Consider the following 19,787-nt stretch of genomic DNA (forward strand, 5'->3'; position numbering starts at 1 on the left):
GTACCTGAATTTTGAGACTGATTATTAGTTATACTAGAATAGAACACATGTTGAAGTATGAACAAAATTATGTTGTTTTTTATATATACTTTTAAAGTTTGTATAATTTTAATGTACTACAATTTTATGTATTTTATTTAGTGTGAAGATTTTTTTTTTATACGAGCCCATATATGTACACATGCATGTGTTTATAACATAATACATACTGAGTGATCATCACTTAAACAAATGTGAATAATGATTAGAAAAACTAGCTTTATCAGCCATATCATTGTGTCTTTAGCGAAATAAAAGAGATCTAAGTTCAGTTCAGTTCAGTTCAGTCGCTCAGTCAAGTCTGACTCTTTGTTTCCCCATGAATCACAGCATGCCAGGCCTCCCTGTCCATCACCATCTCCCGGAGTTCACTCAAACTCATGTCCATCTAGGCGGTGATGCCATCCAGCCATCTCATCCTCTGTCACCCCTTTTCCTCCTGCCCCCTTTTCCTCCTGCCCCCAATCCCTCCCAGCATCAGAGTCTTTTCCAGTGAGTCAACTCTTCGCATGAGGTGGCCAAAGTACTGGAGTTTCAGCTTTAGCACCATTCCTTCCAAAGAACACCCAGGGCTCATCTCCTTTAGAATGGACTGGTTAGATCTCCTTGCAGTCCAAGGGACTCTCAAGAGTCTTCTCCAACACCACAGTTCAGAAGCATCAATTCTTCAGCACTCAGCTTTCTTCCTTTTAATCATTAAATTTATAATAGAAATTCTTTGGACTTTAAGGTTGATGTGATTAGAGGATTCTTTCAGTACTGTTTATTGAAATATACTCTGCTAATTTTTAGGATACACAAATCACTGATATTGACTATATGGAAGACAAGAAAATCTTTACTTATGATCAAGTTGCATTTAACGGCCTCCCAGAATTTGTTCAAGATTTGCATGCTCATGGGCAGAAATATGTCATCATCTTGGTAATAACTGAACATATATATTAATTTTTAGTATTTACACATTTGAAAATTAATTGATTTTCTAGTTTCTTCTCTCTATTAATTAGGACCCTGCAGTTTCCATAGAGAAACGTGCGAATGGGGCAGCATATGAATCCTATGAGAGGGGAACTGCCCAAAAGGTGTGGGTAAATGAGTCAGATGGGACTACAGCAATTATTGGAGAGGTAAATTATGATATTCATTAAATTTGTGTTGCTTGGATTTTCTATTGTAAAAGTGTTTCTGAGTGTGTGTATGTATGTGTGTGTCTCAGAGAATTTGCTTGCTTTCAAATCTGGATTTGCTATTTTAATTGCATAGAGAAGTTTTAGGGTAAATATTCCAGTTATCTCTAAAATAGTTTTTGTAAGAAGGCAGATAATGTTTAATGATAAGCAATGAAATTATTTATACAAATATGATAAATACCTTGATTACAGCAATTCTCATATTTGATGTAAAATAATTGCATGTATAATTTAGTACTTACGTGTTGGATAATAAGATTTATGGTGTACATTTAGGGTGTAATGATTTTACAATAAAATCATTAGGTATCTATGATTAAAGTTATTTTTAATACTTTACATTTGAAAAAAAGCCAATTTGAGATGGCTTTAACATTTAAATTTCCTTTTCCAATTTTAACTTTCCTCATATCATGGAACTAATAAAGAGCAGTGTAAAGAAAATGCCTAGCTCCCAAAGGCATAATTTTTGATCAAGATAAATATTCTTCTAGAGACAGCTTTATAAGACATATCAAAACCCATAATGTGTAGATATATCAACTTATAGAGACATATTTATTATAGCTTTATTTACAACAATAAATACTAAAGAAGACAATAAGACTAAATAAATTTATTTACAACAATAAAGACTATACTATCCATCACTTTTTATTTAATCACATTCACCAAAGTTAAAATTTCTGATAAAATTTTTCTTAATTTATGAGCTCCATCAGGAAACAAAACCCCAATATTCCTCCTCTAATATCATTAATATCTCAAAAAATATACTTTGTTAAGACCTGTACCAGGGCTTCCCTGGTAGCTAAGTTGGTAAAGAATCTGCCTGCAAAACAGGAGACCCAGGTTCAATCCCTGGGTCAGGAAGATTCTCTGGAGAAGGAAATGGTAACCCACTCCAGTATTCTTGCCTGGAGCATCCCATGGACAGAGGAGCCTGGTAGGCTACAGTCCATGGGGTTGCAAGAGTCAGACATGACTTAGCGTCTAAACCACTACCAAGACCTGTTCTATTGAATATGGACAGATCTGATTGCTAATATGCATAATTTGAATATAAAACAATATTATTTATCTCAATATATCTGAAATTGAATTTATCTTGCTGAATGTCATTATTTTACATGGTAAGTAAAATAATATGAAGAAGCATAAATCATAAAGAGGCATCTAGTGTTTAACAGCATGGAATTGAATACGAGAGTGCCTAGATATGTGATTGGATATGAGGTTCCTTCTGTACTACTTATTAGCAAGTGACTTTGAAAAGCTCCTCTGTTGATCACTTTTTTCATCAGCAAAATGGGTTTAATTATACTACTTACCTCATCTGTAAAGTGATGATAAAAATAGTACCTAGTTCCCAAAGTTCTAGTGAAGATTTAATGAAGTAATAATTAAAAGCAGTTGGAGTAGTCCCAAGAGCATAATAATTGAGTGACTAAGCACACACACACAAATATAAATAAACACACAAAGAACCTTTTAGCTTAAGTTTCTTGGGAACATATGCCTTTGGAAACGCACTAATATAATTCCTCTTATCACACAGTGAATATGTCTGTGCTTTCAAGCAGAACTAAGATTATTGTAAATGTAGGTGGTCCAGGGATCACATATACCTAAAGAAGTACAATGTCATAACTTTAAGAATTTTTACTCTTCCTCTTCACTCAGTCTGAATTTCCATTATTTATGTTTTCTTTTACATTTGTATATATGGGAATAATCTGTTTTTCCAGGTATGGCCAGGATTAACAGTATACCCTGATTTCACAAATCCAAGCTGCATAGAATGGTGGGCAAATGAATGCTACCTTTTTCATCAACAAGTAAATTATGATGGACTTTGGATTGTAAGTAGTTATTTTAGACTTGTGATTTTGGACAATGAACATAGAATTATTTTTCCATAAATTAAATATAAGTTCAAAAAGATGTACTTTATAATGTATTAAGCATAAAATAATGCTATAATTTTTCTAGAATATATAAATATCATACCTGACATGTTCATGGGTCAGAAAATACAAACTAAAAACTATTAATTGAGATTTTTATCATCTAATAATATTCTTTATAGAATAGTTTATTTCTGTAACTAATGGGGTTATATTTTTATGACTAATAATTTAAGTTGAAAACATTTAATAAAATTTGTAATGCAACTTTAAAAACATTTACTAATAGCTACAGTAGTTAAGCAATTGCAGCAACATGGGCTTGAACAAGCTCTTATCCTTTAGAAACTTTCTTTTAATAAGTTATGAGTAGAACAAATCAATGTCAGCAATAAGTTAAGTGTTTTATCTCAAGACAGATGACAACAATAAATAGACAAAATTATATGTTTACTGGTAAAGTTATTAAAGGAAAACAGTAATGTTTAAAAGTTTCTTTGGATAAAATTTTTTATCTGTAGCTATTGATGCCTACTGGTAGGTTTACGATTTAAAATAATAGTGCTTATAGTCAATGATTTAGTGTCTTTTGTTTAAGATACTTGGCTTCCATGGTGGCTCAGTGGTAAAGAAACTGCCTCCAATGCAGGAGACACAGGTCTGATTCCTGGGTTGGGAAAATTACCTGGAGAAGGAAATGGCAACCCACTCCAGTATTCTTGCCTGAATGGACAGAGGAGCCTGGCAGACTATAAAACTATAATAACATTTGGGGAATGAAATTACTTGGTAATCTGAGAACTCTGTATTTCAGGAAAAAAAAATCTAATAGTTTGGACACAGAACATCAGCCATGTTTTACAAAGTTATTACAGCTGTACAAAATTTTGGAAGGAAAAATAATGGATATCTGGGTATAGCTAAACTTTTTGACCTTTGAGGTCACAGCATCTCTCTACTTTCCTGAAATTTTCACTATTAATTCAGTTATTATTAAATTATTCATCTAATCATTTATTTATCCAATCAATTACAGGTGTTTATTTTTCACCATCATGAAAACATGGAGTTGATAAAAGATTAGCATAACCTTCAGAATTCTTATGTTGATAACAGAATGAAGATGGAGAGGCATTTAGTTATTTGACAGAAAATTAGTGAGATTGCAGTGATGATATCTAGCTGCTGGCATTTTATTTTCATGATTTACTTTCTATCTTTTTAATAAAATTGCAAATTATCAGATGCTCCACACAACACAGTTATTGGTGAGATAGCTACAATTTCACCCCAAAACTCATAAGACATACTGTCATCAAGCAATCCTCTCTTTTGTCTTTTTACCAGTTAAATTTCCATTTATCCTCAGTGAATACTCCCATTTTACTAATAGCTCTTATCTACAGAGAGGACCTCTCTTTCTCCTTTATAGAGATAATGGAAGACTATGACATAAACTGTCTCCACTTCCCACCCCAACCCATCAAAAGCCAGCATCCCTCCTCTTTTTTTTCATTTTCAATTGATGAAGTGGCTCTTACTCCAGTCAGTATCAGTCCTCCCATGTGGATTTTTCTTTCTCTTCTGTGCAGTTTGCCTTCTATATTTTTAAATCTCTTTGGCTAATGATTTATTTCACTTAATTCTATTTAAGTTTTCCTTAAGGTGAAGAAAAAAGCCGGGTAGGGAATCCTTGACCATACTTGTCACCATCAATCCTACCTCATTTCTTTATTTACTTTTTTAGCCACAATTCTTGATAGAATCCACAACACTCAGTGCTGGTAGAAATGACCAATAATAATAATAATAATAATAAAATTAAGCAAACTTCTCTTGAGTTTTGTTTTCAATTCTAGCTCCAATTTCAATTGCTTTATTTAAATTAGAAGTGCCTTTTTGCCTTCTTTCCTTTCTTTGTTTCCTTTTTCCCTCCTTCTTTCCCTTCCTTCCTGTCTTCCTTACTTCCTTTCTTTCTTTTTATTGCATAGGAAACAATTTGAGTCCATTGCATCAGAGTTACAAGTATAAATGGCATTTAGCCATAGTGCAAGAAAATTTGACTGAGCTATGAAGAGAAAATACTCCATTTCCAAGTCTACTGAGGACTGAAACACTTGATTCATATCCAAAGAAAGGGAGGGATGGGAAGAAGAGCATCTGAGCAAGTCAGAGTAATTATGACACTAACACAGAAGCATTTTGACTAATTAAAAAAGAAAAAAAAAAAAAAAAACAAAACAAAACACAGAATGATGACCAGTATGATTTCAAAGTTCATTCAGTTCAGTCGCTCAGTTGTGTCCAACTCTTTGCGACCCCATGAATCGCAGCACGCCAGGCCTCCCTGTCCATCACCAACTCCTGGAGTTCACTCAAACTCATTTCCATTGAGTCGGTGATGCCATCCAGCCATCTCATCCTCTGTCGTCCCCTTCTCCTCCTGCCCCCAATCCCTCCCAGCATCAGAGTCTTTTCCAATAAGTCAACTCTTCTCATGAGGTGGCCAAAGTACTGGAGTTTCAGTTTTAGCATCATACCTTCCAAAGAAATCCCAGGGCTGATCTCCTTCAGAATGGACTGGTTGGATCTCCTTGCAGTCCAAGGGACTCTCAAGAGTCTTCTCCAACACCACAGTTCAAAAGCATCAGTTCTTCAGTGCTCAGCCTTCTTCACAGTCCAACTCTCACATCCATACATGACCACAGGAAAAACCATAGCCTTGACTAGACGGACCTTTGTTGGCAAAGTAACATCTCTGCTTTTGAATATGCTATCTAGATTGGTCATAATTTTCCTTCCAAGGAGTAAGCGTCTTTTAATTTCATGGCTGCAGTCACCATCTGCAGTGATTTTGGAGCCCAGAAAAATAAAGTCTGACACTGTTTCCACTGTTTTCTGATCTATTTCCCATGATTATGTATGTATATAAAGTTAAAGTGGTGGGACCGGATGCCATGATCTTCGTTTTCTGAATGTTGAGCTTTAAGCCAACTTTTTCACTCTCCACTTTCACTTTCATCAAGAGGCTTTTTAGTTCTTCTTCACTTTCTGCCATAAGGGTGGTGTCATCTGCATATCTGAGGTTATTGATATTTCTCCCGGCCATCTTGATTCCAGTTTGTGTTTCTTCCAGTCCACCATTTCTCATGATGTACTCTGCATATAAGTTAAATAAACAGGGTGACATGTTTATAACCAAATAACTGAAGGTTTAATTGGATATGTTCTCTTGACATTTCATAAGATTCTTAGAAAAAGTTGATTATTTGAATTTCTTTGAAAATAAGGGCATTTTCATTTAGACTTCTGGAGAAGGAAATGGCAACCCACTCCCTTACTGTTGCCTGGAAAATCCCATGGACAGGGAAGCCTCATAGGCTAAAGTCCATAGGGTCACAAAAAGTCAGACACATCTGAGCAATTTTATTTCACTTCATTTAGATTTAGTTTAAATGTGAAGTTATGTAATATCACCAGATTATTATACAATTTTCAATGGACTTTATTAAGTACCCCTAAAAATGCCATTGCCAAATTCTACAAATAGTCATTACTAGACTTGAGATGATTTTAATGATACCTGAAAATCTGTAGGAATACATCTTAGTATCAATTCACTGAGTTCTTTGCCTCAAAATTTACAAAACTTTCAATCTGACTCTAATGTTGAAATGCTAATCAAAGTCACGTTTTACATGACATTATATAAATGTAACATCACTTAAATGATTTGAATATGTTAGAGAAAAGTATTTTCAGAATTCTGAAAGAACAAAAATAGAAAATACATTAAAAGAAATACAAATCAATTCCTTCAAATTATGAGTAGTAAGTTTAGCTTATTAATAATATAATCTTTCCAAATAGATAAGACATTTTAATTAAAAATAAAATATTAAATGCTATCCATTTGCTATAGAATATAGTTAAAATCACACAAATGATCAAATTTCATTTTAAGTTATTTTATTATTATACTATTTTTATTAAATTATTTTATTTACTTTAAATTGAATAAGATAAAGTATATTTTGAGTGAATGCTGCAATTTTATTGCAAGTTACAAATACACAGTTCAAGTAGAATAACATCAATATCAGAGTTAAATGTTTGCTCTTGCATTTCTTCAGTGATATTATATACAAGAGTTAATACAATATTTTAGAAAAAGACAAAATTTAAAATAATACAACTCAGTTCCATTTATGAATTTCAGTACTTGATGCTATGTTTAAATTTAATTCAGTTTGTGCAGTCAAGAAGAAAAAATATTTATGTTTATCTAAAATTATTGCCTGTTCAACTATAGTATCTCTTTGTATTAATTCTACTGGACATATGACAGCAAAATTGAATATATTAGGTAATTTTAGTAAAATAACCCCAATGTACACTTTAGAATAACTATTTAATTGTTTTTCTTTGTGGCTCTTAAGAAAACAAAAATGTGTATCAAAATGAGAAATTATATCTTCTCCCTGAATGGCCTTAATTTCTTACATTAATTCCATCTGAGCATCATGTGGATTGAAGAAGGGAAGAGTAATGAAGACAAAATGTGTCCTCTGAGGAAAACCAAATTAACAAAGGAATTGATTGAGTTTGATACCTTTGTGAGAGCAGAAACAACATACTGTAGATGTGGGAAATAAGACTCAAAAATATGTAGAAGTCTGGTGTATTAACAGAGAAGGAGAAAGACACACATTTCTTGAGCATGTTATAAATTATTTTATATGAATTATCTTTTTTAGTCCAAAGATTTTACTCAACTGTTGTGGACATAGAACTAGTAAGCGGGAAGACAATATTGAGGCCTCAGTTTACAAAGCAAGAAGTAGATCACTGGTTCTTATAATGTGGTCCAGCAGCCCTAGGGTTCCCTGAAACTCTTCCAGGGATTCAATAAGGTCATAGCCATTTTTATTAGATTACTAAAATGCTATTCACCTTTTTTGTATTCTCACTCTCTCATGAAAATGTAGGAGTTGTGTTAGTCACTCAGTCATGTCTGAGTGACTTTGCAACCCCATGGACTGTAGCCCCGGAGAAGGCAATGGCACCCCACTCCAGTACTCTTGCCTGGAAAATCCCATGGACCGAGGAGCCTGGTGGGCTGCAGTCCATGGGGTGGTGAAGAGTCGGACACGACTGAGCAACTTCACTTTCATTCATTGGAGAAGGAAATGGCAACCCACTCCAGTGTTCTTGCCTGGAGAATCCCAGGGATGGGGGAACCTGGTGGGCTTCCATCTATGGGGTCGCACAGAGTCGGACACCACTGAAGCGACTTAGCAGCAGCAACATCAGGACTGTAGCCCACCAGGCTTCTCTGTCCATGGGATTTTCCAGGCAAGAATACAGAAGTGGGTTGCCATTCCCTTCTCCAGGGGATTTTCCCAACCCAGGGATCAAACCAAGGTCTCCTGAAATGCAGGTAGATTGTTTACCTTCTGAGCCACCAGGAAAGCCAAGGCAAAAAGTGCTGTGTCTAGCTGCTAGCAAGGCACACAATAGAAACTAGATAAATGCCAGCTGAAATTAATAAACTATGCTAAATAAATGAATGTGCTGGAAATATGTACAATGATAAGTTCAGTGAGAAGATCAATACAGTTATTTTAAAAGACCATTGCTTAATACATTTAATCTAATATGATTAATGCTTTATGTATATTTTAAACAAGGTACATCAAGTATATTTTGGTTGTATATAATCCTTTGCTGCTGCTGCTGCTAAGTCACTTCAGTCGTGTCCGACTCCATGCAACCCCATAGACGGCAGCCCACCAGGCTCCTCCGTCCCTGGGATTCTCCAGGCAAGAACACTGGAGTGGGTTGCCATTTCCTTCTCCAATGCATGAAAGTTAAAAGGGAAAGTGAAGTCATTCAGTCATGTCCGACTCTTAGCAACCCCATGGACTGCAGCCCACCAGGCTCCTCGGTCCATGGGATTTTCCAGGCAGGAGTACTGGAGTGGGGTGCCATTGCCTTCTCCGTATAATCTTTTAATCCCATCCAGATACCTCTGTTATCTGGTATATACATTTATGCAAACATAAGTAATATTTTTTCTCACTATAATAACTTGTTCATACTAGAAGTAGAATCAAGTAGTGAGAATAGTTAAACAAGTTGTTTGTAGGTTGGTAGGACACTTTCATGCATTGGAGAGGGAAACGGCAACCCACTCCAGTATTCTTGCCTGGAGAATTCCAGAGATGGGGGAGCCTGGAGGCCTGCCGTCTATGGGGTCGCACAGAGTTGGACATGACTGAAGCGACTTAGCAGCAGCAGGTTATATTTGCCTTCTGGGAGAAGAATGTCATGGTCGTGCTTGATAAAATATTTACAAATAAATAGAGACCTTCTGCAAATATGATTTACAACTATATAAAATATGTTGTTTTTTATCTTATATCCATTCAGGACATGAATGAAGTTTCCAGCTTTGTTCAAGGTTCAAAGAAAGGATGCAGTGCGAACAACCTGAATTACCCACCTTTTACTCCTGGTAAATTTCATTTATCTTCTACAGTTAATTGAGAAAAACTATACTTATTTACTGGTATATTCAAGCATATCTTTCTAAATTACATATGTTCATATAATTTTGAGACCCTGAAATAACTGAGGTGTTTATTTTTGTCCAAAATACGTATGCCTAAGGAAAGGAGCACATTTTTAAATTTTGGTGTAGAATATTTTATCTTTACCACTGATGAATTGCCCATGATTAAATGATAAATGAAAGAAACAAAATTTGTTTGAAATCATAATTTAAATGATAATTTTTTTTTTTCCTTGAGCACTATGCTGTAATTCTGTGTCATTATGCAGTTCAGTTCAGTCACTCAGTCATGTCCTACTCTTTGCAATCACTTGGATTACAGCACACCAGGCGTCCCTGTGCATCACCAACTTCTGGAGTTTACTCAAACTCGTATCCACTGAATCAGTGATTCCATCCAACCATCTCATCCTCTGTTGTCCCCTTCTCCTCCTGCATTCAATCTTTCCCATTAAAGCATATGGGTTTTTTCAAATGAGTCAGTTCTTTGCATCAGGTGGCCAAAATATTGGAGTTTCAGCTTCAGCATCAGTCCTTCCAATGAATATTCAGGACCGATTTCCTTTAGGATGGACAGGTTGGATCTCCTTGCAGTCCAAGGGACTCTAAAGAGTCTTCCCCAACACCACAGTTCAAAGGCATAAATTTTTTGGTGTTCAGCTTTCTTTATAGTCCAACTCTCACACCCATGCATGACTACTGGAAAAACTATAGCTTTGACTAGATGGACCTTTGTTGACAAAGTAATGTCTCTGCTTTTTAATAAGCTGTCTCAGTTGGTCTTAACTTTTCTTCCAAGGAGCATGCATCTTTTAATTTCATGGCTGCAGTCACCATCTGCAGTGATTGTGGAACCCCCCAAAAATAAAGTCTGTGACTGTTTCAACTGTTTCCCCATCTATTTGTCATTAAGTAATGGGACCAGATGCCATGATCTTCCCTGGTGGCTCAGAGGTTAAAGTGTCTGCCTGCAATGTGGGAGACCTGCCAGGAATATCCCCTGGTGAAGGAAAAGGAAACCCACTCCAGTATTCTTGCCTGGAGAATCACATGGATGGAGGAGCCTGGTGGGCTACAGTCCATGGGGCTGCGAAGAGTTGAACACGACAGAACAAGTTCACTTTCAAATTTCACTTTAATGGGACCAGATGCCATGATCTTTGTTTTTTGAGTATTGAGTTTTAAGTCAACTTTTTCACTCTCTTCTTTCACTTTCATCAAGAGTTCTTTCATCTTTAGTTCACTTTCATCTTTAGTTCTTCCTTGCTTTCTGCCATAAGGGTGATGTTATCTGCATATGTGAATTTATTGATATTTCTCCCATCAATCTTGATTCCAGCTTGTGCTTCATCCAGTCCAGCATTTCTCATGATGTACTCTGCATAATTTAAATAAGCAGAGTGACAATATACAGCCTTGACGTACTCCTTTTCCTATTTGGAACCAGTCTGTTGTTCCATGTCCAGTTCTAACTGTTGCTTCTTGACCTGCATACAGATTTCTCAGGAGGCAGGACAGGTGGTCTGGTATTCCCATCTCTTTCAGAATTTTCCACAGTATGTTGTAATCTACACAGTCAAAGGCTTTGTCATAGTCAATAAAGCAGAAGTAGATATTTTTCTGGAATCATCTTGCTTTTTCAATGATCCAATGGATGTTGGCAATCTGATCTCTGGTTCCTCTGCCGTTTCTAAATCCAGCTTGAACATCTGGAAGTTCATAGTTCAGGTACTGTTGAAGCCTGGCTTGGAGAATTTTGAGCATTACTTTACTAGTGTGTGAGATGAGCGAAATTGTGTGGTAGTTTGAGCATTCTTTGGCATTATCTTTCTTTGAGATCGGAATGAAAACTGACCCTTTCCAGTCCTGTAGCCACTGCTGAGTTTTCCAAATTTGCTGGCATATTGAATGTAGCACTTTTACAGCATCATCTTTCAAGATTTGAAATAGCTTAACTGGAATTCTATCACTTCCACTAGCTTTGTTTGTAGCGATGCTTCCTAAGGCCCACTTGACTTCACATTCCTCGATGTCTGGCTCTAGGTGAGTGATCACACCATCGTGATTATCTGGGTCGTGAAGATCTTTTTTGTATAGTTCTGTGTGTTCTTGCCAACTCTTCCTAATATCTTCTGCTTCTGTTAGGTCCATACAATTTCTGTCCTTTATTGTGCCCATCTTTGCATGAAATATTCCCTTGGTATCTCTAATTTTCTTGAAGAGATCTGTAGTTTCTACCATTCTAATGCTTTCCTCGATTTCTTTGCATTGATCACTGAGGAAGGCTTTCTTATCTCTCCTTGCTATTCTTTGGAACACTGCATTCAAATGGGTATATCTTTCCTTTTCTCCTTTTGCCATTATTAGATGTAGCTAATATGAATAGTTGGGCTTCCCTTGGGAATTGGTGGCAAATCATCCGCCTGTAAATACTGGAGGCACAGATTCAATTCCTGCATTGGAAAGATCCCCTGATGAAGGAAATAGCAATTCCAGTGAACAGAGAATCCTTGTAGGCTACACTCCGTGGAGTCTCAAAAGAGTTGGACATGACTTAGTGACTAAACAACAGCAATAACAAATGTGAATAACTTCTCACCTATTTTAAAAAGCATGTTTTCATCATTAAAACTGGTAAAAAGTTAACGTAAAGGCAAATAAGTGATCTTAGGGAAATACATTGTAATAAGGACATCTGAATAAAGCAATAATTATTACAATGCTACATAAGCCTGCAAATTAAAACACAATAAAAACTGAAAAGCAGAGATTTAAATGATTTGCTGTTGTGTAACAAGTCCACATGTGTGGAATTAGGTTATATTTTTAAAAAGTTACACAATTTTCAAATAGGACTATAATTATATGATTTACAATACAGATGTATATATTTCTATATACATGTTAAAGTCTAAGATTTCCATGAATTTATTCATTACTGAAGCTAAGAAACATAATATGTATTACTTTAAGTGCGAATGTAATGGCCAGTTAATGAGAATAAAGGGTAGAGACCCAATTGGAACTTAGCATAAAGTGATGTCTTTCATTATGTTTTAATTACATATAGTATTACAGAGCACATCACTTAAGAATTATGAAGCTTGAAATGGCAAAATATTTCTTACCTAATTATTTCTTTCTTTTTTTTTTCTAAGATATTCTTGACAAACTCATGTACTCCAAAACAATTTGCATGGATGCTATGCAATACTGGGGAAAACAATATGATGTACACAGCCTCTATGGATATAGTATGTCTATAGCCACAGAGAAGTAAGTGTAATTTCATTCAGAATACTCTCTAATATTTATTGTCTAGAAATGTAATTGGTAATTTACATAGAGTGGATAATAACAACTGTAGGAAAGGAAAGAAAGATACTATTTTCATTGTGAAAAAATAGGACATAAAAGCATCACCTCTTTTATTAAATATTCACATATTTAAAACTTAATTATTAAGAATTACATGATATATGTACTTAGCTGTGATCCTTTTTTAATTCATCAACTGAAATTATCCTTCTAAATTTTGATTCAGCTTGGTGTGTCTGAACATGTGTTCTAAACATGAATCTCATAACTGGCCTAAGACAATGGTGCTATTTGGACAAGTCACTGTTTTTTTTTAAAGAGTATTTCATTTAAAATGTGGATTTCTATGTAGTATTTCACAAGTAATTCTCTATAAAATGTGTTTGCTTGTGTGTAAAAAAGTAGCATGATACAAAGCAGAGAAAGGAGATAATCGTATATGGATTGCCTACTATTTTTCAAGCATAGTATAAGGACCTATAATGTAATAGTAAGTCAAAAAAAAGTTCTCGATCAATAAATTTTAAATTTTATCATAATTAAGCAACTGTGATCAAGTTTTAATTCTAAAGCATATTTGGTCCCAAAGCATACCAGGATATCAAAATTGTATATGCTATCTTCATAGTGTTCACTTCTCTCTCTATATAATAGAGTATAAGTAAATAAATTCTAGAAAGAAAGAACATTATAGTTCATATAAAGGTAATTTTAAAAAAGCACCTCAGTATACTACTATATTTTTATTAATGTAATCTACCAAATTAAAATTGTATTACCTTTTTTCTGATTATTTTCCAATTATGGAAAAATTTGTCAACAATATTCAGGTACTAATAGAGGTGAGATGAATAATGCTAGTATTGTGGATGATGAAATTCTAAAACAAAATAAAATGCTTTGCAAGCATATAAGTTTTACATCAATGTTGCTAGATAATATTTGAAAATATAGACATTAATGTATGATCAGCCAAAATCACTGCAGACGGTGATTTCAGCCATGAAATTAAAACACTTACTCCTTGGAAGGAAAGTTATGACCAACCTAGAAAGCATATTCAAAAGCAGAGACATTACTTTGCCAACAAAGGTCCGGCTAGTCAAGGCTATGGTTTTTCCAGTGGTCATGTATGGATGTGACAGTTGGACTGTGAATAAAGCTGAGTGCTGAAAAATTGATGCTTTTGAACTGTGGTGTTGAAGAAGACTCTTGAGAGTCCCTTGGACTGCAAGGAGATCCAACCAGTCCATCATAAAGGAGATCAGTCCTGGGTGTTCTTTGGAAAGAATGATGCTAAAGCTGAAACTCTGGTACTTTGGCCACCTCATGCCAAGAGGTGACTCATTGGAAAAGACTCTGATGCTGGAAGGAATTGGGGGCAGGAGGAGAAGGGGACGACAGAGGATGAGATGGCTTGATGGCATCAGTGACTTGGACATGAGTTTGAGTGAACTCCAGGAGTTGGTGAGGGACAGGGAGGCCTGGTGTGCTGCAATTCATGGGGTCGTGAAGAGTCGGACACAACTGAGCAACTGAATGAGAACTGAGCATCACTGAATCACAAAAAATGTGTTTTGGGTTCAAGTTTGGACTACTGTACTTTATATTATAAAGAGATTTTTCAATGGATTTAAATCATATATTTCAAAAACAAATATTGATTTGTTTTCTGGGTACAGAAAACCCATGTTTAATTTGGTAAAGAAAATTATTCAAAGTCTAAATCATTTCTAGAATATTTCTTTTCCATGTTTGATCTGAATGTATTATACTAAGTAAATATTAATATGTAAATGCAAAATTAATATAAAATACTGATAAAATAGTTGTAACTATTATAGCTTGGTTCTAAAAGCTAATATATGCCTTGAATTTAATATTTTAGAATTTATCATATCAATATTATTTTAAAATAGATGTTATTTATTAATTTGATTTTGTTTTTAGAGCTATAGAAAAAGTTCTTCCTAATAAAAGAAGCTTTATTCTCACCCGATCAACTTTTGCTGGATCTGGAAGCCATTCTGCACATTGGTTAGGAGACAATACTGCTTCTTGGGAACAAATGGAATGGTCTATTACAGGAATGCTGGAGTTTGGTTTGTTTGGAATACCTTTGGTAAGTAGTTTTTACAATATTATTTATAAACACTGTAATTACAAATTTTGTAATATTGTCATCTTAATGATTTTCAGTTAAAGGATTAAAGGCATATGACAGAAAATTTCAATTTCTATTCCTAGAGACTTTATGAGAAAAATAAGATTGTGAATGGTGTCTATAACATTAGAGTGTAAACAGAGAATGAAAAAAATCTGGTCAAATCATACTAATTCCTAAAACAAAAGTCAGTATAAACAAAGCACAGAAAAATCTTATATAATAAATACAAAAGCACCAGAGAAAACTGTAGGGAAAAATCCAAATTGGCATTGTAAAGAAAGTAAATATCAATTGTCTAGATATATTCAAAATTCTCTAGATTATCAGTTTACATTAAAAAGATAATAAAGTTGTTTCTTCTATTTAAAAGAGAAAAGATGACAGAAATGTTTCAAATTTTTAAAGCAGAGAAAATTATATAAGCTATTCCAAATGTAATAAATCAGGTAAGTCTCTATATCAAGCAAATAAAGAACTATACATGTTGATTTTCAACAGTAAGGAGTATCATTACATAACAAAATAAATATGAAATATTTATAAAATTATGGTGATTCATTTATTCTTTCATATGTATCAAACAAAATGAAAACCAGAAACAAACCAAACCAAAACAAAACAAAAAAGCTACCACATACACATGTACACACACACACACACACCCCATCTTGAATTTGGAAAGTAAAGTAAACACATTACCAATTGATTCACCAAAATACACTGAATGGAAATGAGGGAGAGAAACTGTAGAATTGAATGCAAACAATTGTACTTCATATCAGAAATTTGGGACATCAGACAAATTGATATTTAGAAGAAAATTTTTAGCCTTAAATGCTTAGATTATAAACAAAGAAGTTTTGAACATTAATTAGTGAAGTACGTGAATTAAGAAAAAGAAAACAATAAATCTAAACACATAGGTAATGAAAATAAGAGATGAATGCAATGTCTCTAGAGAAACAAATGTCAAAATAAAAAGGTGACTCTGAAACTTTGAATAAAATAGATCAATATATGGCAAGTTTTGTCCAAAAAAAAAAAAAAAAGAAAAAATAAGCATTGTTACAACGTATTCCAAGATAGGATGTTATGTATAGTATAGCAACTAACTAATAAGCAATAACCAGGAGTAAGTATTCAAGCTAAGTATGGGACTTTTTAAGAGAAATTGTAGTAACTTAGTAAATTAAAGATACACCATGTTCATGGATAAGAAGTCTCATAGAAATAGGCTTTCTCCCAAAACTGTTATCTAATTCAGTGACATTCTATTTTAAACTATAAAGAGAATTTGAAGAACATATAAAGTTACTCTAAACTTCATGTGGAAGACAATACACTTTAAAGACATAGAAAAGAGCACATGGATTTTGCCCTATCAGCTAAAATAATAATATAATGCAATGATACTTAACTGTGAATGATCAGATAAGTTAATATTTCAAAATAGGACATGGGTCCATACATTAATAGAAATTTGTTTAATAGTAGCACTATGACTGTAGCTCAGTAAATAAAGTATCAACCATTCATATGGACAATTGATTATCCATTTAAAATATAAAATAAAATTACTCTCTGTCTCAAATAATACACAACCTATGTGTGAAAAGTAAACTTTAAGCATCATAGAAGAAAATAAGTGAGTAACTTTATGACGTAAGGTTAGGAGTTGAATTTCTTAAACAGAGCACAGAGGCACAACTAATAAAGAAACAAATTTGGTTACAAAATGAAAATTTCTGTTCATCTAATGCCTACTTTAAAAATTAAAATAAAATGTTTCCTACTACTGGAAAATTGTATATTCAATTCATATAAGTAATAAATGAGTAATATTTAATTTAAATAACCTAATATAAATCTGTAAAAGGTAAGAGAGTAGAAAAATCAGCAAAGGATATATCAAGCAATTCTATAGAAAGAGAAATACATATGGACTAAAAAAAAAAACGTGAAAAAATTCTCAACTTTCCTAGTAATAAGAGACATGCAAGTCTCTTTGGTGAAATGCATTAATACATATAGGTGATAAAAATTAAAAACCTGAAAATATCAGAAATCAGCAAGAAAATGAAGCAAGTGGGAACATTCCTGTATTGTGACTGTACTTACTATAAATAGTTACTGTTGGGGTCCTTTAATGGACTCAGAACCTGGTGGTCCAGAGTCGATGATAAAGTGAAAGAGAGAAAGAGAGAGAGAGAAAGAAAGGAAGAAAGAAAGACAGGGACCTGAGCTCTGATGGAGCAAGAGTGCTTTATTAGCAAAATGCAAGCTTATATATCTTTAGTTAGATGATTACTCTGCTGTTACACAAGATAAAATTTTATCAATAGCCCCAATATGGTTAGTCTAATACATACAAGGTTGCTGACACTGAAAAGAGTCACTGTATGTCTCATCCTATGACCTCAGTCCTGAGAACGGCGTGCAGCTCTACTCATTCTTGGAATAGGAACTGATAAGGAACAGAGAATCCTTGAGAAATAGAAAATAGCATGCAGGAATACTCCTGTTAAATGTTCCCTGACAAGTTACAACTAGTTTTGATTTAAAAAATATACTTTTCCAATAAGTCAGGAATGTAGTCTTATATACATATATATTCACAAAGAAGCTTATATACACACTTCATACAATCATATTTTATAGTGATGGGATCCCATACAATAGAGAACTGCAGCCATATTAACCTAATTGCATCTCACAAAAATAATTCTTTGAGAAGTGAAATGCAGTATAACACATACATGTCATTTATGTAAAGCTAATAAGAATGCAAAATAGTATTATATATTATTTATAGATACATATCGGAGAAGGCGATGGCACCCCACTCACTCTTGCCTGGAAAATCCCAAGGACGGAGGAGCCTGGTGGGCTGCAGTTCATGGGGTCGCTGGAGTCGGACAGACTGAGCGACTTCACTTTTACTTTTCACTTTCACACATTGGAGAAGGAAATGGCAACCCACTCCAGTGTTCTTGCCTGGAGAATCCCAGGGACGGGGGAGCCTGGTGGGCTGCCATCTATGGGGTCGCACAGAGTCGGACATGACTGAAGCGACTTAGCAGCAGCAGCATAGATACATGTATACCACTTACAAAAACAGAGAAATGCCTGTAAACATTAAATACTGAATAGTTAAGTAGTCATTTTTTCTGAAGAGTTCTTGAGGGACAAAAAGTACAATTATATGTGATCATACATCTGGCAATATTTTTACTCTTTTACTCCTACAGCAATATAAATAGGGAAAGTCAAATCACAGGTGGTGAGTTTTAGATTAAGAAGCCACACATTTTAATAACTGTAAGTTTCAGCTTTATACATTGAATTAGAGGCAAGTATGTGGCAAAAATCCAAAATTAATTAGACCAAGGAGAAGTAGTAAGACGGTAAAACAAAGACTATAAATTGGTACAGATTAATCAGTTGTATAAATGTGATGCCCTGGGCAAATTTGAGAATTTTTACAATATAAATAATAGATATATATGTTATTTAGGTTGGAGCAGATATCTGTGGGTTTGTGGCTGAGACCACAGAAGAGCTTTGCAGAAGGTGGATGCAACTTGGAGCTTTTTATCCATATGCCAGAAACCATAACGCTGATGGATATGAGGTAAATGCCTCTTGTTCTCCATGTTTCGAAATAAAACATAATCCTATTTTTAGCAATGTACTTAAATGTATATGTATAGAGATCTGGTCTGAAAGTTTGTGGTATAATTCACAAAGAAGAGTTGGAACTCCTCTTCTCAAGGTCTGTATTTTGTATATAAAACTATGATCAAATAAGGAAATCATGACAGTATTGCAGAAATATTTTAAGCCTAACACATATACACATGTGTGAAATTATAATATTTTAAGTTAATGACAAAGTTTTTGAGTCTGAATTCTTACATTCTAATAATAAGTTCCAGGTAACTTTTCTTTCATAAAAATAGAATATATTCTTAAGGATTTATCATTTTTCTTTTATTAAAGATACACAAGAAATTAAAGACACTTGCAAAGTAGTTTGGGTCCATAATTTTTCTTTAATAAGTAAAACTGTAATGACAGGTGGGGAAAAAAATAAAACTAACACTTTGTAAACATGCATCTGAACTGGTGGGAGGTTAATCTACCAACCCTGAGCTATGGGCTCTCATAGGCGTATTTCTTAGAGGGAATGAGAAAATTAGGTGAAAGCATTAAGTCAATTAAGTGCATACTGGTTAAGAAGTTATTCACCGTACACACAATGGGGCTTAATTCTCTTTGAGAAGGACAGCCACTCAGAGCTCCCCCTGAAAGGAAGCATGACAATACAGAAGTAAAAGTATAAACTGGATAGTCGTTATTTCCTAATCCACCTAAGTGATGCTTCAAGAAATTTGTGTTCTTGGGAGATCCTCATGTGAATTAAATTATACTTGTGTTCATTTATGCCCTCCAAAAAACAGACACCAAGACAGAGTTAGAAACGTTAGCAATTTATTGCTGAAATACTTGTGGTGGATAAAGAAGAGGAAGAAGGAGAAAGTGGAGAGAGCTTCAGATCACAATTCAGGCCTAAATCTGATGCAGGTGAA

General features: G+C 34.2%; 1 protein-coding gene across 1 annotated transcript in view; it reads left to right on the forward strand.

Annotated features, from left to right (window-relative positions):
- Positions 1 to 19,787, forward strand: part of SI (sucrase-isomaltase) — a 109,691-nt gene that overhangs the window by 15,576 nt on the left and 74,328 nt on the right. Inside the window, exons 10-16 of the mRNA XM_055570341.1 lie at positions 832 to 963; positions 1,050 to 1,169; positions 2,981 to 3,094; positions 9,572 to 9,656; positions 12,872 to 12,989; positions 14,982 to 15,153; positions 18,713 to 18,829. Of these exons, the coding sequence (XP_055426316.1) occupies positions 832 to 963; positions 1,050 to 1,169; positions 2,981 to 3,094; positions 9,572 to 9,656; positions 12,872 to 12,989; positions 14,982 to 15,153; positions 18,713 to 18,829 (858 nt within the window). The remainder of the gene's footprint in view (positions 1 to 831; positions 964 to 1,049; positions 1,170 to 2,980; positions 3,095 to 9,571; positions 9,657 to 12,871; positions 12,990 to 14,981; positions 15,154 to 18,712; positions 18,830 to 19,787) is intronic.

This window comes from Bubalus kerabau, chromosome 2 (genome assembly GCF_029407905.1).
Source record: "Bubalus kerabau isolate K-KA32 ecotype Philippines breed swamp buffalo chromosome 2, PCC_UOA_SB_1v2, whole genome shotgun sequence".
Taxonomy (NCBI): domain Eukaryota; kingdom Metazoa; phylum Chordata; class Mammalia; order Artiodactyla; family Bovidae; genus Bubalus; species Bubalus kerabau.